The following is a 27,839-nucleotide window of genomic DNA, read 5'->3' on the forward strand; positions in this document are numbered from 1 at the left end:
TCACTGCTGCTTTACTGCCTCTGGCTTACGGCCTAAAATGCTGTCAGACATCTCCAACCACACAAGGAACTGTTTGTTTTTTTATTTAATTGCTACTTCCATATCCCATAAAGATACAGTCGTTATCACATCCAAATGCACATGCGCAGCAGGGTTGTGAATACAGGGGCAAAGTGCACCAGGTGCAAACCAGGTCAGATATGTTACTTCTGTGTGCCGTTGCTCCTGCGTAGACTTTCACAGACGGCTTGTCTTAACCATTACAAAGCAGCAGTTGATCATGAGTGTCTGGCCCTGTAACCTGAAAGGTGCCACCTGCACCTCGCTGTTTTGTCTTGGCGCCGTCAATCTTACTCTGGCCATGATCTACGTGCTGTTCTTTAAGGATGGCCGGCTGTTTGCCACTAGCTCCAGGCCGGCACACCTAGCTATGGTCGCACCCAAGACGAATATGGTCGCACCCACGAATTTGGTCGCACCCACGAATGTGACAGAAGCAGAAATGGACTTGTGTCCCGAAATCCCTTCACACTTGGGTAAGTAATTATTTATAATGTAGGCTATTTCTGACTCTCAACTTATATTATGTTGTGTCCTCAAATCGTTATGTTTGTGATGTGTAAAAAAAACAAACAAACAAACAAACAAAAAAAGCATTTTAGAAGACTGGTCTGGACTGTTTTTTAAATGTACACATTGTTATCACATCTGGTGTATAGCTACCTCCATTAATTATAGCGGAAGCTACTTGTTACAGCAGACACAACACGAACGGAACACTTCAGTTATGCACCTGGTGTACAGGTAGCTCCCCTGTAAGCGTGAATACCAGAGGAACAGACAATAAAGAGAGGGTGGTAACACTTTACATTACAGATCGGTAATAAGTGGGTAATGTTATGGTAATATGTATGCAATTTCATGGTAATAATATTTTTAAACCACATGTTACAAACAATTAATGTACAAGTTGACAATTACTGTGCAATTACCATACAACAACAATGAAAAATATAGCCGCAAGCGGCGATGGCGGGCCCGAGCACCTGCGGTGCGGAGACCTATGAAATTTCGGAATGTAACAAAGCAACATGTGCGTGTTGGTGGGCATGTGCATGAGCAACACACATGCCCACCAAATTTGGTCAATTTTCCTGAATGTATGTGTCAACCACAACAGACAACACGCTAGGTGGCGCTATAGAGTCCCTAAGCCACACCCTAGGCCAGAGCTCTATCTGTGACTATCGATAGCAATAACGCACAAGCCCACCAAATTTGGTTCATTTTCGTGAATGAGTGTGTCAACCACAACAGACAATGCGCTAGGTGGCGCTATACAGTCTCTAAGACACCCTTGGCCAAAGCGCTGTCTCTGAATAGCTATAGCAATAACACACATGCCCACCAAATTTGGTTCATTTTCCTGAATGTATGCGTCAACAACAACACACAATCTGCTAGGTGGCGCTATAGTCCCTAAGCCACACCCTAGGCCAGAGCTCTGTTTCTGACTAGCGGCAGTAATAACAAACAAGCTCACCAAATTTGATTCATTTTCGTGAATGTATGTCAACCACAACAGGTAACACACTAGGTGGCGCTATAGAGTCCCTAAGCCACACCCTCGGCCAGAGCACTGTCTCTGAATAGCTAGAACAAAACACATGCCCACCAAATTTGGTTCATTTTTGTGAATGTACTGTACGTGTCAACCACAACAGACAATGCGCTAGATGGCGTTATTGAGTCCTTAAGCCACACCCTTGGCCAGAGCTCTGTCTTTGACTAGCAAAAACAATAACACACGAGCCCACCAAATTTGGTTAATTTTCGTGAATGTTTGTGTCAACCACAACAGACAATGCACTAGGTGGCGCTATAGAGTCCCTAAGCCACACCTGAGGCCAGAGCTCTGTCTCTGAATAACTTTAGCAATAACCCACATGCCCACCAAATTTGGTTCATTTTTGTGAATGTACGTGTCAACCACAACAGACAATGCTTTAGGTGGCGCTCTAGAGTCCCTAAGCCACACTCTAGGCCAGAGCTCTGTCTCTGACTACCGATAGCAATAACACACAAGCCCACCAAATTTGGTTAACTTTCGTGAATGTTTGTGTCAACCACAACAGACAACGAACTAGGTGGCGCTATAGAGTCTCTACACCACACCCTATGCCAAAACTCTGTCTCTGACTAGCTATAGCAATAACACACAAGTCCACCAAATTTGGTTCATTTTCGTGAATGTTTGTGTCAACCACAACAGATAACATGCTGCTAGGTGGCGCTATAGAGTCCCAAAGCCACACCTTAGGCCAGAGCTCTGTCTCTGACTAGCAGAAGCAATTCCACATGTAGCTTCCAAATTACATCCAATTCAAAACCTTTTTTCTGCCTATAACACCAACTTCCTGTTTCTTAATAAAACGCCATAATTCAAACCTTCGCCATTTCGATATACTTTTGAAATTCAAAAATCTGGTCGCAATTCCTCTCGGGCAACCCCTCAAGATCATTTTACTGCTTATATGACATGATTTCGATACACCGTCGAAGAGAAGTGTTTCAAAATACGTGATGTGCAAAAATCATAATCATAATCATAACTCAAATTCTTCTAAGATTTACTATATTGTTTAAATGTAACAGTTGTTCAGATTAATACAACACATATGCCCACCAAATTTGGTTCATTTTCGTGCATGTATGTGTCAAACACAACAGAAACCGCGCTAGGTGGCGCTATAGAGTCCCTGAGCCACACCCTAGGCCAAAGCTCTGTCTCTGAGTTTCGATTGCAATTCTACAAATGGCTGCCAAATTACAAGAGTTTTAGAGCATGCCAAGTTGGTGAAAAAAAAAAAACAGGTAAGACGGAAAAAGAATAATAATAATAATAATAAATATAGCCGCAAGCGGCGATGGCGGGCCCGAGCACCTGCGGTGCGGAGACCTGTGACATTTCGGAATCTAACAAAGCAACATGTGCGTGTTGGTGGGCATGTGCATGAGCAACACACATGCCCACCAAATTTGGTCAATTTTCCTGAATGTATGTGTCAACCACAACAGACAACACGCTAGGTGGCGCTATAGAGTCCCTAAGCCACACCCTAGGCCAGAGCTCTATCTCTGACTATCGATAGCAATAACGCACAAGCCCACCAAATTTGGCTCATTTTCGTGAATGTGTGTGTCAACCACAACAGACAATGCGCTAGGTGGCGCTATACAGTCCCTAAGCCACACCCGAGGCCAGAGCTCTGTCTCTGAATAACTATAGCAATAACACACATGCCCACCAAATTTGGTTCATTTGGGTGAATGTACGTGTCAACCACAACAGACAATGCTCTAGGTGGCGCTATAGAGTCCCTAAGCCACACCCTAGGCCAGAGCTCTATCTCTGACTATCGATAGCAATAACGCACAAGCCCACCAAATTTGGTTCATTTTCGTGAATGTGTGTGTCAACCACAACAGACAATGCGCTAGGTGGCGCTATACAGTCCCTAAGACACCCTTGGCCAGAGCGCTGTCTCTGAATAGCTATAGCAATAACACATATGACAACCAAATTTGGTTCATTTTCGTGAATGTATGTGTCAACCACAACAGACAATGCACTAGGTGGCGCTATAGAGTCCCTAAGCCACACCCGAGGCCAGAGCTCTGTCTCTGAATAACTTTAGCAATAACACACATGCCCACCAAATTTGGTTCATTTTGGTGAATGTTTGTGTCAACCACAAGAGACAACACACTAGGTGGCGCTATAGAGTCCCTACGCCACACCCTATGCCAAAGCTCTGTCTCTGACTAGCCATAGCAATAACACACAAGTCCACCAAATTTGGTTCATTTTTGTGAATGTGTCAACCACAATAGACAATGTGGTGGCGCTATAGAGTCCTTAAGCCATACCCTAGGCCAGAGCTCTGTCTCTGACTTGAGATTGCAATAACACACAAGCCCACCAAATTTGGTTAATTTTCGTGAATGTTTGTGTCAACCACAACAGACAATGCGCTAGGTGGCGCTATAGAGTCATTAAGCCACACCCTAGGCCAAGCTCTGTCTCTGACTAGCCATAGCAATAACACACAAGTCCACCAAATTTGGTTCATTTTCGTTAATGTTTGTGTCAACCACAACAGATAACATGCTGCTAGGTGGCGCTATAGAGTTCCGAAGCCACATCTTAGGCCAGAGCTCTGTCTCTGACTAGCGATAGCAATAACACACAAGCACACCAAATTTGGTTCATTTTCATCAATATATGTGTCAACCACAACAGACAATGTGCTAGGTGGCGCTATAGAGATCCTAAGCCACACCCTAGGCCAAAGCTCTGTCTTTGATAAGTAGTAGCAATAACACACAAGTCCACCAAATTTGGTTCATTTTCGTGAATGTTTGTGTCAACCACAACAGATAACATGCTGCTAGGTGGCGCTATAGAGTCCCGAAGCCACACCTTAGGCCAGAGCTCTGTCTCTGACTAGCAGAAGCAATTCCACATGTAGCTGCCAAATTACATCCAATTCATAACCTTTTTTCTGCCTATAACACCAACTTCCTGTTTCTTAATAAAACGCCATAATTCAAACCTTCGCCATTTCAATATACTTCAAAAATTCAAAAATCTGTTCGCAATTCCTCTCGGGCAACCCCGCAAGATCATTTTAGTGCTCATATGACATGATTTCGATAAACCGTCTAGGAGAAGTGTTTCAAAATACATGATGTGCAAAATTCATAATAATAATCATAACTCAAATTTGTCTAAGATTCACTATGTAGTCGCAATGTAAAAGTTGTTCAGATTAATAGAACACACATGCCCACCAAATTTGGTTCATTTCCGTGCATGTATATGTCAACCACAACAGACAGCTCAATAGGTGGCGCTACAGAGTCCCTGAGCCACACCCTAGGCCACAGCTCTGTCTCTGAGTAGCGACTGTAATTCCACATGTAGCTGCCAAATTACAAGAGTTTTGGAGCATGCCAAGTTGGTGTAAAAAGGCCGCACGTGCTAAGACGAAGAGAGAATAATAAGAAGAATCTGATCAAAAACAATAGGGCCTTGCACCTACGGTGCAGCCACTTTCAGTGGCCGCACCTCGGTGCTCGGGCCCTAATAAATATAGCCGCAAGCGGCGATGGCGGGCCCGAGCACCTGCGGTGCGGACGTGTGACATTTCGGGATCTAACAAAGCAACATGTGTGGGTTGGTGGCCATGTGCCTGAGCAACACACAAGCCCACTAAATTTGGTTATTTTTTGTGAATATATGTTTCAATCACAACAGACAACATGCTATGTGGCGCTATAGAGTCCCTAAGCCGCACCCTATGCCAGAGCTCTGTCTCTGACTAACGATAGCAATGACGCACAAGTCCACCAAATTTGGTTCATTTTCATGAATGTATGTGTCAACCTCAACAAACTATGCACTAGGTGGCGCTATAGAATCCCTAAGCTACACCCTAGACCAGAGCTCTGTCTCTGTCTAGCGATAGCAATAACACAGAAGCCCACCAAATGTGGTTCATTTTCATCAATGTATGTGTCAACCACAACAGACAATGTGCTAGGTGGCGCTATAGAGTCCCTAAGCCACACCCTAGGCCAGAGCTCTATCCCTGACTAGCGGTAGCAATAACACACATGCCCACCAAATGTGGCTCATTTTCGTGAATGTATCAACCACAACAGACAATGCGCTAGGTGGCGCTATAGAGTCCCTAAGCCACACCCTAGGCCAGAGCTCTGTTTCTGACTTGCGGCAGTAATAACACACAAGCTCACCAAATTTGATTCATTTTCGTGAATGTATATGTCAACCACAACAGGTAACACACTAGGTGGCGTTATAGAGTCCCTAAGCCACACCCTCGGCCAGAGCTCTGTCTCTGAATAGCTGTAGCAAATATGCCCACCAAATTTGGTTAATTTTCGTGAATGTACGTGTCAACCACAACAGACAATGCGCTAGGTGGCGCTATGGAGTCCCTAAGCCACACCCGAGGCCAGAGCTCTGTCTTTATCTTGCGGCAGCAATAACACTCAAGCCCACCAAATGTGGTTCATTTTTGTCAATGTTTGTGTCAGCCACAACAAACAATGCTCTAGGTGGCGCTATAGAGTCCCTAAGTCAGACCTTTGGCCAGAGCCCTGTCTCTGACTAGCAATAGGAATAACACACAAGCCCATAAAATTTGGTTAATTTTCGTGAATGTACGTGTCAACCACAACAGGCAATGCGCTAGGTGGCGCTATAGAGTCCCTAAGCCACACCCGAGGCAAGAGCTCTGTTTTTATCTAGCGGCAGCAATAACACACAAGCCCACCAAATTTGGTTCATTTTTGTGAATGTTTGTGTCAACCACAACAAACAATGCTCTAGGTGGCGCTATAGAGTCCCTAAGTCAGACCTTTGGCCAGAGCTCTGTCTCTGACTAGCAATAGGAATAACACACAAGCCCATAAAATTTGGTTAATTTTCGTGAATGTACGTGTCAACCACAACAGGCAATGCGCTAGGTGGCGCTATAGAGTCCCTAAGCCACACCCGAGGCAAGAGCTCTGTCTCTGACTAGAGATAGCAATAACACACAAGCCCATCAAATTTGGTTCATTTTTGTGAATGTATGTGTCAACCACAACAGACAACCCGACAGAGCGTTCTTAAGCCTTCTTTAATCATTGTCTAATATTAAGGAAAGTTTAAGATCTATTAACCAAGGTGTTGTCACACACACACATGGCAAATAAGTTGCAGGATTGTGGTGCCTTCTCTCATCCTCAAGTTGGGTTATCATCTGTTGGCCTTCTTACCACCACCAGAGAGGCATGGGGGATGGGTGAGAGAGTGTGTGGGGGGTCGGTATGCAAATGAGGGAGGGGGGGGGCATGGGGCTAAGATAGAGAGAGAGATAGAAAGAGAGAGAGGGAGGGAGGCAGAGGGGTCAAGGGGGATGCCATGTGTGTGCGTAACTCTCTGGAAAGCTTGCGCGTGTGTAATGTGTGTGCGGTTAAATGTGGTTCTGTGTGTGTGTAACAGGACCAACATGAAGGCGCGGATGAGAAAAGATCGTAACACAGAGCCATCCTCATAAGAAAACCTAAATAACTCACTTTCTGTTAATATGGTTAAAGTCAAAATTGCAGCATAGGTTAATATGATTATTATTATTCATCAACTCGCTTCAAAATATTTTAGCTAAAACTGTGTCCACCACAATCATTAATGCGCTTTTAAAAATCACAAACAACACCAAATTCAAAACTTTGTATATGACTGTCACTACAAACACACTAACTAATACTCCATCAAATTTCATCCAAATTAGTCACTGTTTTCTGCCTATAACACCAACTTTTTGTTTCTTTTATAAGACACCTAGATTCAAACCTTCGCCATTTCAATATACTTTTGAAATTCAAAAATCTGGTCGCAATTCCTCTCGGGCAACCCCTCAAGATCATTTTAGTGCTTAAATGACATAATTTCGATAAACCGTCTAGGAGAAGTATTTCAAAATACATGATGTGCAAAATTCATAATCATAACCATAACTCAAATTCTTTGAATATTTACTATAGAGTGTAAATGTAAAAATTGTTCAGATTCATACATAACACATGTCCACCAAATTTGGTTCATTTTCGTGTATGTATGTGTCAAACACAACGGAAACCGCGCTAGGTGGCGCTATAGAGTCCCTGAGCCACACCCTGGGCCAAAGCTCTGTCTCTGAGTTTCGATTGCAATTCTACAAATGGCTGCCAAATTACAAGAGTTTTAGAGCATGCCAAATTGGTGAAAAAAAAAAAACAGGTAAGACGGAAAAAGAATAATAATAATAATAATAATAATAATAATAATAATAATAATAATCTGAGCAGAAACAATAGGGCCTTGCACCTACGGTGCAGCCACTTTCAGTGGCCGCACCTCGGTGCTCGGGCCCTAATAAATATAGCCGCAAGCGGCGATGGCGGGCCCGAGCACCTGCGGTGCGGACCCGTGACATTTCGGAATCTAACAAAGCAACATGTGTGGGTTGGTGTGCATGTGCATGAGCAACACACATGCCCACTAAATTTGGTTAATTTACGTGAATGTATGTGTCAACCATAACAGACAACACGCTACGTGGCGCTATAGAGTCCCTAAGCCACACCCTAGGCCTAAGCTCCGTCTCTGACTAGCGATGGCAATACGAAAGAACTCCACTAAATTTGGTTCATTTTTGTGAATGTACACGTCAACCACAACAGACAACACACTAGGTGGCGCTGTAGAGTCCTTGAGCCACACCCTAGGCCAGAGCACTATCTTTCAGTAGCGGCAGCAATAACACACAAAATCACCAAATTTGATTCATTTTCGTGAATGTATGCTTCCACCACAACACACAATCTGCTAGGTGGCGATATAGAGTCTCTAAGCCACACCCTAGGCCAGAGCTCTGTCTCTGACTAGCAATAGCAATAACAAACAAGCCCACCAAATTTGGTTCATTTTCGTGAAAGTTTGTGTCAACCACGACGGACAACTCGCTGCTAGGTGGCGCTATAGAGTCCCAAAGCCACACCTCAGGTCAAAGACCTGTCTCTGACTAGCAGTAGCAATTCCACATGTAGCTGCGAAATTGCATCCAAATTATTACCTTTTTTCTGCCTATAACACAAACTTCCTGTTTCTTTAATAAGTCGCCATAATTCAAACCTTCGCCATTTCAATATACTTTTGAAATTCAAAAATCTGGTCGCAATTTCTCTTGGGCAACCCCTCAAGATCATTTTACTGCTGAAATGACATGATTTCGATAAACCGTCTAGGAGAAGTGTTTCAAAATACATGATGTGCAAAAATCATAATCATAACCATAACTCAAATTCTTTTTATATTTACTATAGAGTGTAAATGTAAAAGTTGTTTAGATTAATTGAACACACATGCCCACCAAATCTGGGCAGTTTTCGTGAATGCATGTGTCAACCACAACAGACAGCGCGATAGGTGGCGCTATAGAGTCCCTGAGCCACACCCTAGGCCAGAGCTCTGTCACTGAGTAGCCACAGTAACTCCACATGTAGCTGCCAAAATACAAGAGTTTTGGAGCATGCTAAGTTGGTGAAAAAAGGGCGCACGGGGTAAGAGGATGAAAGAATACGAATAAATATAGCCGCAAGCGGCGATGGCGGGCCCGAGCACCTGCGGTGCGGAGACATGTGACATTTCGGAATGTAACAAAGCAACATGTGCGTGTTGGTGGGCATGTGCATGAGCAACACACATGCCCACCAAATTTGGTCAATTTTCCTGAATGTATGTGTCAACCACAAAAGACAACACGCTAGGTGGCGCTATAGAGTTCCTAAGCCACACCCTAGGCCAGAGCTCTATCTCTGACTATCGATAGCAATAACGCACAAGCCCACCAAATTTGGTTCATTTTCGTGAATGTGTGTGTCAACCACAACAGACAATGCGCTAGGTGGTGTTATACAGTCCCGAAGACACCCTTGGCCAGAGTGCTGTCTCTGAGTAGCTATAGCAATAACACATGCCAACCAAATTTGGTTCATTTTTGTGAATGTATGTCTCAACCACAACAGACAATGCACTAGGTGGCGCTATAGAGTCCCTAAGCCACACCCGAGGCCAAAGCTCTGTCTCTGAATAACTATAGCAATAACACACATGCCCACCAAATTTGGTTAATTTGGGTGAACGTACACAGACAATGCGCTAGGTGGCGCTATAGAGTCCCTAAGCCACACCCTAGGGCAGAGCTCTATCTCTGACTATCGATAGCAATAACGCACAAGCCCACCAAATTTGGTTCATTTTCGTGAATGTGTGTGTCAACCACAACAGACAATGCACTAGGTGGCGCTATAGAGTCCTTAAGCCACACCCGAGGCCAGAGCTCTGTCTCTGAATAACTATAGCAATAACATACATGCCCACCAAATTTGGTTCCTTTGGGTGAATGTACGTGTCAACCACAACAGACAATGCGCTAGGTGGCGCTATAGAGTCCCTAAGCCACACCCTAGGCCAGAGCTCTATCTCTGACTATCGATAGCAATAATGCACAAGCCCACCAAATTTGGTTCATTTTCGTGAATGTTTGTGTCAACCACAACAGACAACGCACTAGGTGGCGCTATAGAGTCCCTACGACACACCCTATGCCAAAGCTCTGTCTCTGACTAGCCATAGCAATAACACACAATACCACCAAATTTGGTTCATTTTCGTGAATGTTTGTGTCAACCACAACAGATAACGTGCTGCTAGGTGGCGCTATAGAGTCCCAAAGCCACACCTTAGGCCAGAGCTCTGTCTCTGACTAGCAGAAGCAATTCCACATGTAGCTGCCAAATTACATCCAATTCATAGCCTTTTTTCTGCCTATAACACCAACTTCCTGTTTCTTAATAAAACGCCATAATTCAAACCTTCGCCATTTCGATATACTTTTGAAATTCAAAAATCTGGTCGCAATTCCTCTCGGGCAACCCCTCAAGATCATTTTAGTGCTGATATGACATGATTTCGATAAACCGTCTAGGAGAAGTGTTTCAAAATACATGATGTGCAAAAATCATAATCATAATCATAACTCAAATTTGTTTAAGATTCACTATGTAGTGTAAATGTAAAAGTTGTTCAGATTCATGCAACACATCTGCCTACCAAATTTGGTTCATTTTCGTGCATGCACGTGTCAACCACAACAGACAGCGCGGTAGGTGGCGCTATAGAGTCCCTGAACCACACCCTTGGCCAGAGCTCTGTCTCTGAGTAGCGTTACCGATTCCACATCTTACTGCCAAATTTCAAGAGTTTTAGAGCATGCCAAGTTGGTGAAAAAAGGCCAAACATGACCTGTAAGAGGATTCCACAGACATAATAATAATAATAATAATAATAATAATAATAATCTGAGCAGAAGCAATAGGGCCTTGCACCTACGGTGCAGCCGCTGCTACAGCGGCCGCACCTCGGTGCTCGGGCCCTAATAATAATAATCTGAGCAAAAACAATAGGGCCTTGCACCTACGGTGCAGCCGCTGCTTCAGCGGCCGCACCTCGGTGCTCGGGCCCTAAATATAGCCGCAAGCGGCGATGGCGGGCCCGAGCACCTGCGGTGCGGACCCGTGACATATTCGGAATCTAACAAAGCAACACGTACTTGTTGGTGGGCATGCGCATGAGCAACACACATGCCCACCAAATTTTGTTAATTTTCATCAATGTATGTGTCAACCACAACAGACAACAAGCTAGGTGGCGCTATAGAGTCCCAAAGCCACACCCAAGGCTAGAGCTCGGTCTATGACTAGTGGCAGCAATAACACACAAGTGTACCTAATTGTCGTGAATGTAGGTGTCAACAATAATAGACAATGTGCTAGGTGGCGCTATAGAGTCTCTAAGCCACACCATAGGCCAGAGCTCTATCCCTGACCAGCTGTAGCAATAACACTCATGCCCACCAAATGTGGTTCATTTTCGTGAATGTGTCAACCATAATAGACAATGTGCTAGGTGGCGCCATAGAGTCCCTAAGCCACACTCTATGCCAGAGCTCTATCCCTGACTAGCAGTAGTAATAACACACATGCCCACCAAATGTGGTTCATTTTCGTGGATGTATCAACCACAACAGACAATGCGATAGGTGGCACTATAGAGTCCCTAAGCCACACCCTCGGCCAGAGCTCTGTCTCTGACTAGTGGTAGCAATAACACACAAGCCCACCACATTTGATTAATTTTCGTGAATGTATGTGACAACTACAACAGCCTATATGCTAGGTGGCGCTATAGAGTCCCTAAGCCACACCCTTGGCTAGAGCTCTGTCACTGACTAGCAATAGCAATAACACACATGCCCACCAAATTTGGTTCATTTTCGTGAATGTATGTGTCAACCACAACAGACAATGCGCTAGGTGGCGCTCTAGAGTCCCTAAGCCACACTCTAGGCCAGAGCTCTGTCTCTGACTAGTGGTAGCAATAACACACAAGCCCACCACATTTGATTAATTTTCGTGAATGTATGTGACAACTACAACAGCCTATATGCTAGGTGGCGCTATAGAGTCCCTAAGCCACACCCTTGGCTAGAGCTCGGTCTATGACTAGTGGCAGCAATAACACACAAGTGTACCTAATTGTCGTGAATGTAGGTGTCAACAATAATAGACAATGTGCTAGGTGGCGCTATAGAGTCTCTAAGCCACACCATAGGCCAGAGCTCTATCCCTGACCAGCTGTAGCAATAACACTCATGCCCACCAAATGTGGTTCATTTTCGTGAATGTGTCAACCATAATAGACAATGTGCTAGGTGGCGCCATAGAGTCCCTAAGCCACACTCTATGCCAGAGCTCTATCCCTGACTAGCAGTAGTAATAACACACATGCCCACCAAATGTGGTTCATTTTCGTGGATGTATCAACCACAACAGACAATGCGATAGGTGGCACTATAGAGTCCCTAAGCCACACCCTCGGCCAGAGCTCTGTCTCTGACTAGTGGTAGCAATAACACACAAGCCCACCACATTTGATTAATTTTCGTGAATGTATGTGACAACTACAACAGCCTATATGCTAGGTGGCGCTATAGAGTCCCTAAGCCACACCCTTGGCTAGAGCTCTGTCACTGACTAGCAATAGCAATAACACACATGCTCACCAAATTTGGTTCATTTTCGTGAATGTATGTGTCAACCACAACAGACAATGCGCTAGGTGGCGCTCTAGAGTCCCTAAGCCACACTCTAGGCCAGAGCTCTGTCTCTGACTAGTGGTAGCAATAACACACAAGCCCACCACATTTGATTAATTTTCGTGAATGTATGTGACAACTACAACAGCCTATATGCTAGGTGGCGCTATAGAGTCCCTAAGCCACACCCTTGGCTAGAGCTCGGTCTATGACTAGTGGCAGCAATAACACACAAGTGTACCTAATTGTCGTGAATGTAGGTGTCAACAATAATAGACAATGTGCTAGGTGGCGCTATAGAGTCTCTAAGCCACACCATAGGCCAGAGCTCTATCCCTGACCAGCTGTAGCAATAACACTCATGCCCACCAAATGTGGTTCATTTTTGTGAATGTGTCAACCATAATAGACAATGTGCTAGGTGGCGCTATAGAGTCCCTAAGCCACACTCTATGCCAGAGCTCTATCCCTGACTAGCAGTAGTAATAACACACATGCCCACCAAATGTGGTTCATTTTCGTGGATGTATCAACCACAACAGACAATGCGATAGGTGGCACTATAGAGTCCCTAAGCCACACCCTCGGCCAGAGCTCTGTCTCTGACTAGTGGTAGCAATAACACACAAGCCCACCACATTTGATTAATTTTCGTGAATGTATGTGACAACTACAACAGCCTATATGCTAGGTGGCGCTATAGAGTCCCTAAGCCACACCCTTGGCTAGAGCTCTGTCACTGACTAGCAATAGCAATAACACACATGCCCACCAAATTTGGTTCATTTTCGTGAATGTATGTGTCAACCACAACAGACAATGCGCTAGGTGGCGCTCTAGAGTCCCTAAGCCACACTCTAGGCCAGAGCTCTGTCTCTGACTAGTGGTAGCAATAACACACAAGCCCACCACATTTGATTAATTTTCGTGAATGTATGTGACAACTACAACAGCCTATATGCTAGGTGGCGCTATAGAGTCCCTAAGCCACACCCTTGGCTAGAGCTCTGTCTCTGACTAGCAATAGCAATAACACACAAGCCCACCAAATTTGGTTCATTTTCGTGAATGTTTGTGTCAACCACAACAGATAACGTGCTGCTAGGTGGCGCTATAGATTCCCTAAGCCACACCCTTGGCTAGAGCTCTGTCTCTGACTAGCAATAGCAATAACACACATGCCCACCAAATTTGGTTCATTTTCGTGAATGTTTGTGTCAACCACAACAGATTACGTGCTGCTAGGTGGCGCTATAGAGTCCCTATGCCACACCCTAGGCCAAAGCTCTGTCTCTGACTAGCCACAGCAATAACACACAAGTCCACCAAATTTGGTTCATTTTCGTGAATGTTTGTGTCAACCACAACAGATAACGTGCTGCTAGGTGGCGCTATAGAGTCCCAAAGCCACACCTTAGGCCAGAGCCCTGTCTCTGACTAGCAGAAGCAATTCCACATGTAGCTGCCAAATTACAGACAATTCCTAACCTTTTTTCTGCCTATAACACCAACTTCCTGTTTCTTAATAAAACGCCATAATTCAAACCTTCGCCATTTCAATATACTTCAAAAATTCAAAAATCTGGTCGCAATTCCTCTCGGGCAACCCCTCAAGATCATTTTAGTGCTTATATGACATGATTTCGATAAACCGTCTAGGAGAAGTATTTCAAAATACGTGATGTGCAAAAATCATAATCATAATCATAACTCAAATTCTTCTAAGATTCACTATATAGTTTGAATGTAAAACTTGTTCAGAATAATACAACACACATGTCCACCAAATTTGGTTCATTTCCGTGAATGTATGTGTCAACCACAGTAGACGGCGCGCTAGGTGGCGCTATAGAGTCCCTGAGCCACACCCTAGGCCACAGCTCTGTGTCTGAGTATCAAATGCAATTCTACATATGCCAGCTAAATTGCAAGAGTTTTAGAGCATGCCAAGTTGGTGAAAAATGTTACTGGTAAGATAATTATACTATAATAATAATAATAAGAATAATCTGAGCAAAAACAATAGGGCCTTGCACCTACGGTGCAGCCACTTTCAGTGGCCGCACCTCGGTGCTCGGGCCCTAATAATAATAATAATAATCTGAGCAGAAACAATAGGGCCTTGCACCTACGGTGCAGCCACTTTCAGTGGCCGCACCTCGGTGCTCGGGCCCTAAATATAGCCGCAAGCGGCGATGGCGGGCCCGAGCACCTGCGGTGCGGAGACCTGTGAAATTTCGGAATCTAACAAAGCAACATGTGCGTGGTGGTGGGCATGTGCATGAGCAACACACATGCCCACCAAATTTGGTCAATTTTCCTGAATGTATGTGTCAACCACAACAGACAACACGCTAGGTGGCGCTATAGAGTCCCTGAGCCACACCCTAGGCCAGAGCTCTATCTGTGACTATCGATAGCAATAACGCACAAGCCCACCAAATTTGGTTCATTTTCGTGAATGAGTGTGTCAACCACAGCAGACAATGCGCTAGGTGGCGCTATACAGTCTCTAAGACACCCTTGGCCAAAGCGCTGTCTCTGAATAGCTATAGCAATAACACACATGCCCACCAAATTTGGTTCATTTTCCTGAATGTATGCGTCAACAACAACACACAATCTGCTAGGTGGCGCTATAGTCCCTAAGCCACACTCTAGGCCAGAGCTCTGTTTCTGACTAGCGACAGTAATAACAAACAAGCTCACCAAATTTGATTCATTTTCGTGAATGTATGTCAACCACAACAGGTAACACACTAGGTGGCGCTATAGAGTCCCTAAGCCACACCCTCGGCCAGAGCTCTGTCTCTGAATAGCTATAACAAAACACATGCCCACCAAATTTGGTTCATTTTTGTGAATGTTTGTGTCAACCACAACAGACAATGTGCTAGGTGGCGCTATAGAGTCCTTAAGCCACACCCTAGTCAGGAGCTCTGTCTCTAACTAGCAAAAACAATAACACACGAGCCCACCAAATTTGGTTAATTTTCGTGAATGTTTGTGTCAACCACAACAGACAATGCGCTAGGTGGCGCTATAGAGTCCTTAAGCCACACCCTAGGCCAAAGCTCTGTCTCTGACTACCGATAGCAATAACACACAAGTCCACCAAATTTGGTTCATTTTCGTGAATGTATGTGTCAACCACAACAGACAACGCACTAGGTGATGCTATATAGTCCCTATGCCACACCCTAGGCCAAAGCTCTGTCTCTGACTAGCCATAGCAATAAGACACAAGTCCACCAAATTTGGTTCATTTTCGTGAATGTTTGTGTCAACCACAACAGATAACATGCTGCTAGGTGGCGCTATAGAGTCCCGAAGCCACACCTTAGGCCAGAGCTCTGTCTCTGACTAGCGATAGCGATAACACACAAGCACACCAAATTTGGTTCATTTTCATCAATGTATGTGTCAACCACAACAGACTATGTGCTAGGTGGCGCTATAGAGTTCCAAAGCCACACCCTAGGCCAAAGCTCTGTCTCTGACTAGCAGAAGCAATTCCACATGTAGCTGCCAAATTACATCCAATTCATAGCCTTTTTTCTGCCTATAACACCAACTTCCTGTTTCTTAATAAAACGCCATAATTCAAACCTTCGCCATTTCGATATACTTTTGAAATTCAAAAATCTGTTCGCAATTCCTCTTGGGCAACCCCTCAAGATCATTTTAGTGCTGATATGACATGATTTCGATAAACCGTCTAGGAGAAGTGTTTCAAAATACATGATGTGCAAAAATCATAATCATAATCATAACTCAAATCCTTCTAATATTTACTATAGAGTGTAAATGTAAAAGTTGTTCAAATTAATAGAACACACATGCCAACCAAATTTGGTTCATTTTCGTGCATGCACGTGTCAACCACAACAGACAGCGCGGTAGGTGGCGCTATAGAGTCCCTGAGCCACACCCTTGGCCAGAGCTCTGTCTCCGAGTAGCGTTACCAATTCCACATCTAACTGCCAAATTTCAAGAGTTTTAGAGCATGCCAAGTTGGTGAAAAAAGGCCAAACATGACCTGTAAGAAGATTCCACAGACATAATAATAAATATAGCCGCAAGCGGCGATGGCGGGCCCGAGCACCTGCGGTGCGGAGACCTGTGAAATTTCGGAATCTAACAAAGCAACATGTGCCTGTTGGTGGGCATGTGCATGAGCAACACACATGCCCACCAAATTTGGTCAATTTTCCTGAATGTATGTGTCAACCACAACAGACAACCCACTAGGTGGCGCTATAGAGTCCCTACACCACACCCTAGGCCAAAGCTCTGTCTCTGACTAGCCATAGCAATAACACACAAGCCCACCAAATTTGGTTCATTTTCGTGAATGTATGTGTCAACCACAACAGACAACGCACTAGGTGGCGCTATAGAGTCCCTACGCCACACCCTAGACCAAAGCTCTGTCTCTGACTAGCCATAGCAATAACACACAAGTCCACCAAATTTGGTTCATTTTCGTGAATGTTTGTGTCAACCACAACAGATAACGTGCTGCTAGGTGGCGCTATAGAGTCTCAAAGCCACACCTTAGGCCAGAGCTCTGTCTCTGACTAGCAAAAGCAATTCCACATGTAGCTGCCAAATTACATCCAATTCATAACCTTTTTTCTGCCTATAACACCAACTTCCTGTTTCTTAATAAAACGCCATAATTCAAACCTTCGCCATTTCGATATACTTTTGAAATTCAAAAATCTGGTCGCAATTCCTCTCGGGCAACCCCTCAAGATCATTTTAGTGCTTATATGACATGATTTCGATAAACCGTCTAGGAGAAGTGTTTCAAAATACGTGATGTGCAAAAATCATAATCATAATCATAACTCAAATTCTTATAAGATTCACTATATAGTTTCAATGTAAAACTTGTTCAGATTTATACAACACACATGTCCACCAAATTTGGTTCATTTCCGTGAATGTATGTGTCAACCACAATAGACGGCGCGCTAGGTGGCGCTATAGAGTCCCTGAGCCACACCCTAGGCCAGAGGTCTGTCTCTCAGTAGAGGCATCAATTCCACAGGTAGCTGCCAAATTTCAATAGTTTTAGAGCATGCCAAGTTGGTGAAAAAGGGCAAAACATGTCCGGTAAGAGGAAAATACTATAATAAGAATAATAATAATAAATATAGCCGCAAGCGGCGATGGCGGGCCCGAGCACCTGCGGTGCGGAGACCTGTGAAATTTCGGAATCTAACAAAGCAACATGTGCCTGTTGGTGGGCATGTGCATGAGCAACACACATGCCCACCAAATTTGGTCAATTTTCCTGAATGTATGTGTCAACCACAACAGACAACCCACTAGGTGGCGCTATAGAGTCCCTACGCGACACCCTAGGCCAAAGCTCTGTCTCTGACTAGCCATAGCAATAACACACAAGCCCACCAAATTTGGTTCATTTTCGTGAATGTATGTGTCAACCACAACAGACAACGCATTAGGTGGCGCTATAGAGTCCCTACGCCACACCCTAGACCAAAGCTCTGTCTCTGACTAGCCATAGCAATAACACACAAGTCCACCAAATTTGGTTCATTTTCGTGAATGTTTGTGTCAACCACAACAGATAACGTGCTGCAAGGTGGCGCTATAGAGTCCCAAAGCCACACCTTAGGTCAGAGGTCTGTTTCTGACTACCGATTGCAATAACACACAAGCCCACCAAATTTGGTTCATTTTTGTGAATGTATGTGTCAACCACAATAGACAACCCACTAGGTGGCGCTATAGAGTCCCTACGCCACACCCTAGGCCAAAGCTCTGTCTCTGACTAGCCATAGCAATAACACACAAGCCCACCAAATTTGGTTCATTTTCGTGAATGTATGTGTCAACCACAACAGACAACGCACTAGGTGGCGCTATAGAGTCCCTACGCCACACCCTAGACCAAAGCTCTGTCTCTGACTAGCCATAGCAATAACACACAAGTCCACCAAATTTGGTTCATTTTCGTGAATGTTTGTGTCAACCACAACAGATAACGTGCTGCTAGGTGGCGCTATAGAGTTTCAAAGCCACACCTTAGGCCAGAGCTCTGTCTCTGACTAGCAGAAGCAATTCCACATGTAGCTGCCAAATTACATCCAATTCATAACCTTTTTTCTGCCTATAACACCAACTTCCTGTTTATTAATAAAACGCCATAATTCAAACGTTCGCCATTTCAATATACTTTTGAAATTCAAAAATCTGGTCGCAATTCCTCTCGGGCAACCCCTCAAGATCATTTTAGTGCTTATATGACATGATTTCGATAAACCGTCTAGGAGAAGTGTTTCAAAATACGTGATGTGCAAAAATCATAATCATAATCATAACTCAAATTCTTATAAGATTCACTATATAGTTTCAATGTAAAACTTGTTCAGATTTATACAACACACATGTCCACCAAATTTGGCTCATTTCCGTGAATGTATGTGTCAACCACAATAGACGGCGCGCTAGGTGGCGCTATAGAGTCCCTGAGCCACACCCTAGGCCAGAGGTCTGTCTCTCAGTAGAGGCATCAATTCCACAGGTAGCTGCCAAATTTCAAGAGTTTTAGAGCATGCCAAGTTGCTGAAAAAGGGCAAAACATGTCCGGTAAGAGGAAAATACTATAATAAGAATAATAATAATAATAATCTGAGCAAAAACAATAGGGCCTTGCACCTACGGTGCAGCCACTTTCAGTGGCCGCACCTCGGTGCTCGGGCCCTAATAATCTGAGCAAAAACAATAGGGCCTTGCACCTACGGTGCAGCCACTTTCAGTGGCCGCACCTCGGTGCTCGGGCCCTAAATATAGCCGCAAGCGGCGATGGCGGGCCCGAGCACCTGCGGTGCGGAGACCTGTGAAATTTCGGAATCTAACAAAGCAACATGTGCGTGTTGGTGGGCATGTGCATGAGCAACACACATGCCCACCAAATTTGGTCAATTTTCCTGAATGTATGTGTCAACCACAACAGACAACACGCTAGGTGGCGCTATAGAGTCCCTAAGCCACACCCTAGGCCAGAGCTCTATCTGTGACTATCGATAGCAATAACGCACAAGCCCACCAAATTTGGTTCATTTTCGTGAATGAGTGTGTCAACCACAACAGACAATGCGCTAGGTGGCGCTATACAGTCTCTAAGACACCCTTGGCCAAAGCGCTGTCTCTGAATAGCTATAGCAATAACACACATGCCCACCAAATTTGGTTCATTTTCCTGAATGTATGCGTCAACAACACACAATCTGCTAGGTGGCGCTATAGTCCCTAAGCCACACCCTAAGCCAGAGCTCTGTTTCTGACTAGCGGCAGTAATAACAAACAAGCTCACCAAATTTGATTCATTTTCGTGAATGTATGTCAACCACAACAGGTAACACACTAGGTGGCGCTATAGAGTCCCTAAGCCACACCCTCGGCCAGAGCTCTGTCTCTGAATAACGATAGCAATAACACACAAGCACACCAAATTTGGTTCATTTTCGTGAATGTTTGTGTCAACCACAACAGACAATGCGCTAGGTGGCGCTATAGAGTCCTTAAGCCACACCCTAGGCCAAAGCTCTGTCTCTGACTACCGATAGCAATAACACACAAGTCCACCAAATTTGGTTCATTTTCGTGAATGTATGTGTCAACCACAACAGACAACGCACTAGGTGGCGCTATAGAGTCCCTACGCCACACCCTATGCCAAAGTTCTGTCTCTGACTATCCATAGCAATAACACAAAAGTCCACCAAATTTGGTTCATTTTCGTGAATGTTTGTGTCAACCACAACAGATAACGTGCTGCTAGGTGGCGCTATAGAGTCCCAAAGCCACACCTTAGGCCAGAGCTCTGTCTCTGACTAGCAGAAGCAATTCCACATGTAGCTGCCAAATTACATCCAATTCATAACCTTTTTTCTGCCTATAACACCAACTTCCTGTTTCTTAATAAAACACCATAATTCAAACCTTCGCCATTTCGATATACTTTTGAAATTCAAAAATCTGGTCGCAATTCCTCTCGGGCAACCCCTCAAGATCATTTTAGTGCTGATATGACATGATTTCGATAAACCGTCTAGGAGAAGTGTTTCAAAATACGTGATGTGCAAAAATCATAATCATAATCATAACTCAAATTCTTGTAAGATTCACTGTGTAGTGTCAATGTAAAAGTTGTTCAGATGAATACAATACATATGCCCACCAAATTTGGTCCATTTTCGTGCATGTATGTGTCAAACACAACAGAAACCGCGCTAGGTGGCGCTATAGAGTCCCTGAGCCACACCCGTGGCCAGAGCTCTGTCTTTGAGTAGAAGCATCAATTCCACAGGTAGCTGCCAAATTTCAAGAGTTTTAGAGCATGCCAAGTTGGTGAAAAAGGGCAAAACATGTCCGGTAAGAGGAAAATACTATAATAAGAATAATAAATATAGCCGCAAGCGGCGATGGCGGGCCCGAGCACCTGCGGTGCGGAGACCTGTGACATTTCGGAATCTAACAAAGCAACATGTGCGTGTTGGTGAGCATGTGCATGAGCAACACACATGCCCACCAAATTTGGTCAATTTTCCTGAATGTATGTGTCAACCACAAAAGACAACACTCTAGGTGGCGCTGTAGAGTCCCTAAGCCACACCCTAGGCCAGAGCTCTATCTCTGACTATCAATAGCAATAACGCACAAGCCCACCAAATTTGGTTAATTTTCGTGAATGTGTGTGTCAACCACAACACACAATGCGCTAGGTGGCGCTATACAGTCCCTAAGACACCCTTGACCAGAGCACTCTCTCTGAATAGCTATAGCAATAACACATATGCCAACCAAATTTGGTTCATTTTCGTGAATGTATGTGTCAACCACAACAGACAATGCACTAGGTGGCGCTATAGAGTCCCTAAGCCACACCCGAGGCCAGAGCTCTGTCTCTGAATAACTATAGCAATAACACACATGCCCACCAAATTTGGTTCATTTTGGTGAATGTACGTGTCAACCACAACAGACAATGCATTAGGTGGCGCTCTAGAGTCCCTAAGCCACACTCTAGGCCAGAGCATTGTCTCTGACTACCGATGGCAATAACACACAAGCCCACCAAATTTGGTTAATTTTCGTGAATGTTTGTGTCAACCACAACAGACAACGCACTAGGTGGCGCTATAGAGTTCCAAATCCACACCTTAGAACAGAGCTCTGTCTCTGACCATTGATAGCAATAACACACAAGCCCACCAAATTTGGTTAATTTTCGTGAATGTTTGTGTCAACCACACCAAACGTGCTGCTAGGTGGCGCTATAGAGTCCCGAAGCCACACCTTAAGCCAGAGCTCTGTCTCTGACTAACGGTAGTAATAACACACAAGCCCACCAAATTTGGTTCATTTTTGTGAATGTATGAGTCAACCACAGACAACGTGCTAGGTGGCGCTATAGAGTCCTTAAGCCACACCCTAGGCCAGAGCTCTGTCTCTGACTACCGATAGCAATAACACACAAGCCCACCAAATTTGGTTCATTTTCGTGAATGTATGTGTCAACCACAACAGACAACGCACTAGGTGGCGCTATAGAGTCCCTACGCCACACCCTAGGCCAGAGCTCTGTCTCTGACTAGCGATAGCAATAACACATAAGTCCACCAAATTTGGTTCATTTTCGTGAATATTTGTATCAACCACAACAGATAACGTCCTACTAGGTGGCGCTATAGAGTCCCGAAACCACACCTTAGGCCAGAGCTCTGTCCCTGACTAGCAGAAGCAATTCCACATGTAGCTGCCAAATTACATCCAATTTATAACTTTTTTTCTGCCTATAACACCAACTTCCTGTTTCGTAATAAGACGCCATAATTCAAACCTTCGCCATTTCGATATGCTTCGAAAATTCAAAAATCTGTTCGCAATTCCTCTCGGGCAACCCCTCAAGATCCTTTTACTGCTCATATGACATGATTTCGATAAACCGTCTAGGAGAAGTGTTTCAAAATACATGATGTGCAAAAATCATAATCATAATCATAACTCAAATTTGTTTAAGATTCACTATGTAGTGTAAATGTAAAAGTTGTTCAGATTTATACAACACATCTGCCTACCAAATTTGGTTCATTTTCGTGCATGCACATGTCAACCACAACAGACAGCGCGATAGGTGGCGCTATAGACCCCCTGAGCCACACCCTAGGCCAGGGCTCTGTCTCTCAGTATCAAATGCAATTCTACATATGCCTGCCAAATTACAAGAGTTTTGGAGCATGCCAAGTTGGTGAAACGGCCAAACGGGCTAAGACGAAGAAAGAATAATAATAATAATCTGTACAAAAACAATAGGGCCTTGCACCTACGGTGCAGCCACTTTCAGTGGCCGCACCTCGGTGCTCGGGCCCTAATAATAAATATAGCCGCAAGCGGCGATGGCGGGCCCGAGCACCTGCGGTGCGGACCTGTGACATTTCAGAATCTAACAAAGCAACATGTGTGGGTTGGTGGGCATGTGCATGAGCAACACACATGGCCATTAAATTTGGTTATTTTTTGTGAATGTATATTTCAATCACATCAGACAACACGCTACGTGGCGCTATAGAGTCCCTAAGCCACACCGTATGCCAGAGTTCTGTCTCTGACTAACGATAGCAATGACGCACAAGCCCACCAAATTTGGTTCATTTTCGTGAATGTATGTGTCAACCTCAACAAACTATGCACTAGATGGCGCTATACATTCCCTAAGCTACACCCTAGACCAGAGCTCTGTCTCTGACTAGCGATAGCAATAACACAGAAGCCCACCAAATTTGGTTCATTTTCATCAATGTATGTGTCACCCACAACAGACAATGTGCTAGGTGGCGCTATAGAGTCCCTAAGACACCCTTGGCCAGTGCGCTGTCTCTGAATAGCTATAGCAATAACACATATGCCAACCAAATTTGGTTCATTTTCGTGAATGTATGTGTCAACCACAACAGACAATGCACTAGGTGGCGCTATAGAGTCCCTAAGCCACACCCGAGGCCAGAGCTCTGTCTCTGAATAACTTTAGCAATAACACACATGCCCACCAAATTTGGTTCATTTTGGTGAATGTACGTGTCAACCACAACAGACAATGCATTAGGTGGCGCTCTAGAGTCCCTAAGCCACACTGTAGGCCAGAGCTCTCTCTCTGACTACCGATAGCAATAACACACAAGCCCACCAAATTTGGTTAATTTTCGTGAATGTTTGTGTCAACCACAACAGACAACGCACTAGGTGGCGCTTTAGAGTCCCTATGCCATACCCTATGCCAAAGCTCTGTCTCTGACTAGCCATAGCAATAACACACAAGTCCACCAAATTTGGTTCATTTTCGTGAATGTTTGTGTCAACCACAACAGATAACGTGCTGCTAGGTGGCGCTATAGAGTCCCAAAGCCACACCTTAGGCCAGAGCTCTGTCTCTGACTAGCAGAAGCAATTCCACATGTAGCTGCCAAATTACATCCAATTCATAACCTTTTTTTGCCTATAACACCAACTTCCTGTTTCTTAATAAAACGCCATAATTCAAACCTTCGCCATTTTGATATACTTTTGAAATTCAAAAATCTGGTCGCAATTTCTCTCGGGCAACCCCTCAAGATCATTTTAGTGCTTATATGACATGATTTCGATAAACCGTCTAGGAGAAGTGTTTCAAAATACGTGATGTGCAAAAATCATAATCTTAATCATAACTCAAATTATTTTAAGATTCACTATATAGTTTAAATGTAAAACTTGTTCAGATTCATACAACACACATGTCTACCAAATTTGGTTCATTTCCGTGAATGTATGTGTCAACCGCAACAGACAGCGCGCTAGGTGGCGCTATAGAGTCCCTGAGCCACACCCTAGGCCAGAGGTCTGTCTCTAAGTAGAGGCATCAATTCCACAGGTTGCTGTAAAATTTCAAGAGTTTTAGAGCATGCCAAGTTGGTGAAAAAGGGCAAAACATGTCCGGTAAGAGGAAAATACTATAATAAGAATAATAATAATAATAATCTGAGCAAAAACAATAGGGCCTTGCACCTACGGTGCAGCCACTTTCAGTGGCCGCACCTCGGTGCTCGGGCCCTAATAATCTGAGCAAAAACAATAGGGCCTTGCACCTACGGTGCAGCCACTTTCAGTGGCCGCACCTCGGTGCTCGGGCCCTAAATATAGCCGCAAGCGGCGATGGCGGGCCCGAGCACCTGCGGTGCGGACCCGTGACATTTCGGAATCTAACAAAGCAACATGTGTGGGTTGGTGTGCATGTGCATGAGCAACACACATGCCCACTAAATTTGGTTAATTTACGTGAATGTATGTGTCAACCATAACAGACAACACGCTACGTGGCGCTATAGAGTCCCTAAGCCACACCCTAGGCCTAAGCTCCGTCTCTGACTAGCGATGGCAATACGAAAGAACTCCACTAAATTTGGTTCATTTTTGTGAATGTACACGTCAACCACAACAGACAACACACTAGGTGGCGCTGTAGAGTCCTTGAGCCACACCCTAGGCCAGAGCACTATCTTTCAGTAGCGGCAGCAATAACACACAAAATCACCAAATTTGATTCATTTTCGTGAATGTATGCTTCCACCACAACACACAATCTGCTAGGTGGCGATATAGAGTCTCTAAGCCACACCCTAGGCCAGAGCTCTGTCTCTGACTAGCAATAGCAATAACAAACAAGCCCACCAAATTTGGTTCATTTTCGTGAAAGTTTGTGTCAACCACGACGGACAACTCGCTGCTAGGTGGCGCTATAGAGTCCCAAAGCCACACCTCAGGTCAAAGACCTGTCTCTGACTAGCAGTAGCAATTCCACATGTAGCTGCGAAATTGCATCCAAATTATTACCTTTTTTCTGCCTATAACACAAACTTCCTGTTTCTTTAATAAGTCGCCATAATTCAAACCTTCGCCATTTCAATATACTTTTGAAATTCAAAAATCTGGTCGCAATTTCTCTTGGGCAACCCCTCAAGATCATTTTACTGCTGAAATGACATGATTTCGATAAACCGTCTAGGAGAAGTGTTTCAAAATACATGATGTGCAAAAATCATAATCATAACCATAACTCAAATTCTTTTTATATTTACTATAGAGTGTAAATGTAAAAGTTGTTTAGATTAATTGAACACACATGCCCACCAAATCTGGGCAGTTTTCGTGAATGCATGTGTCAACCACAACAGACAGCGCGATAGGTGGCGCTATAGAGTCCCTGAGCCACACCCTAGGCCAGAGCTCTGTCACTGAGTAGCCACAGTAACTCCACATGTAGCTGCCAAAATACAAGAGTTTTGGAGCATGCTAAGTTGGTGAAAAAAGGGCGCACGGGGTAAGAGGATGAAAGAATACGAATAATAATAATAATCTGAGCAAAAACAATAGGGCCTTGCACCTACGGTGCAGCCGCTGCTTCAGCGGCCGCACCTCGGTGCTCGGGCCCTAATAATCTGAGCAGAAGCAATAGGGCCTTGCACCTACGGTGCAGCCGCTGCTACAGCGGCCGCACCTCGGTGCTCGGGCCCTAATAATCTGATCAAAAACAATAGGGCCTTGCACCTACGGTGCAGCCACTTTCAGTGGCCGCACCTCGGTGCTCGGGCCCTAATGAAAGGTTTTCTGTGCGGTGGGGAGTTGTTGAAATCCTTTCGAAAAGACAGTATTTTACAGCCCTGGCTGATACCATATAGTTATTGTGAAATGATCTTATTCATTTCATCATAATAACAGATAACAGGTCACATTTTACCATCAAACTAACTACTACAAAAACTGTGACCACTATGTAATTGTGCCATAACACTTAGAAGTTACTATGTAATTTAGTCCTTCATAGCACCATGTTGGTATAATTACAGAAATATATGTCACAATAAGTAAATCCTAAATATGTATTGCTTCGGTAGTACATATTTACAGCAGTTATTACCATTTTATCTTACCCAAGTTATTAGGGCCCGAGCACCGAGGTGCGGCCGCTGTAGCAGCGGCTGCACCGTAGGTGCAAGGCCCTATTGTTTTTGCTCAGATTATTATTATTATTAGGGCCCGAGCACCGAGGTGCGGCCGCTGTAGCAGCGGCTGCACCGTAGGTGCAAGGCCCTATTGTTTTTGCTCAGATTATTATTATTAGGGCCCGAGCACCGAGGTGCGGCCACTGAAAGTTTGCTCAGTTTTTGCTCAGATTATTATTATTATTATTATTATTATTATTATTATTATTATTATTATAGTTTTTTCCTCCTTACCTGTCCCACGGCCTTTTGGCCCTTTTTCACCAACTTGGCATGCTCTAAAACTCTTGAAATTTGGCAGATACGTGTGGAATTGGTAAAACTACTCAGAGACTGAGCTCTGGCCTAGGGTGTGGCTCAGGGACTCTATAGCGCCACCTATCGCGCTGTCTGTTGTGGTTGACACGTGCATGCACGAAAATGAACCAAATTTGGTGGACATGTGTGTTATGTTAATCTGAAAAACTTTTACTTTTACACTCTGTAGTAAATATTAAAAGAATTTGAGTTATGATTATGATTATGATTTTTGCACATCATGTATTTTGAAACACTTCTCCTAGACGGTTTATCGAAATCATGTCTTTTCAGCAGTAAAATGATCTTGAGGGGTTGCCCAAGAGAAATTGCGACCAGATTTTTGAATTTCAAAAGTATATCGAAATGGCGAAGGTTTGAATTATGGCGTTTTATTAAGAAACAGGAAGTTGGTGTTATAGGCAGAAAAAAGGTTAGGAATTGGATGTAATTTGGCAGCTATATGTGGAATTGCTTCTGCTAGTCAGAGACAGAGCTCTGGCCTAAGGTGTGGCTTTGGGACTCTATAGCGCCACCTAGCAGCACGTTATCAGTTGTGGTTGACACAAACATTCACGAAAATGAACCAAATTTGGTGGGCATGTGTGTTATTGCTATTGCTAGTCAGAGACAGAGCTCTAACCAAGGGTGTGGCTTAAGGACTCTATAGCGCCACCTACTGCATTGTCTGTTGTGG

At 44.2% G+C, this 27,839-nt stretch overlaps 1 protein-coding gene across 1 annotated transcript in view; it reads left to right on the forward strand.

The window, feature by feature from the left end:
- The first annotated feature begins 280 nt into the window (after positions 1-280).
- The window catches only part of LOC134077320 (beta-1,4-galactosyltransferase 1-like), a 33,314-nt gene continuing 5,755 nt past the window's right edge, over positions 281-27,839 (forward strand). The window contains exon 1 of the mRNA XM_062532859.1: positions 281-536. Coding sequence (XP_062388843.1) covers positions 281-536 — 256 coding nt within the window. The remainder of the gene's footprint in view (positions 537-27,839) is intronic.

Source organism: Sardina pilchardus, chromosome 1 (assembly GCF_963854185.1).
Source record: "Sardina pilchardus chromosome 1, fSarPil1.1, whole genome shotgun sequence".
Taxonomy (NCBI): Eukaryota; Metazoa; Chordata; class Actinopteri; order Clupeiformes; family Clupeidae; genus Sardina; species Sardina pilchardus.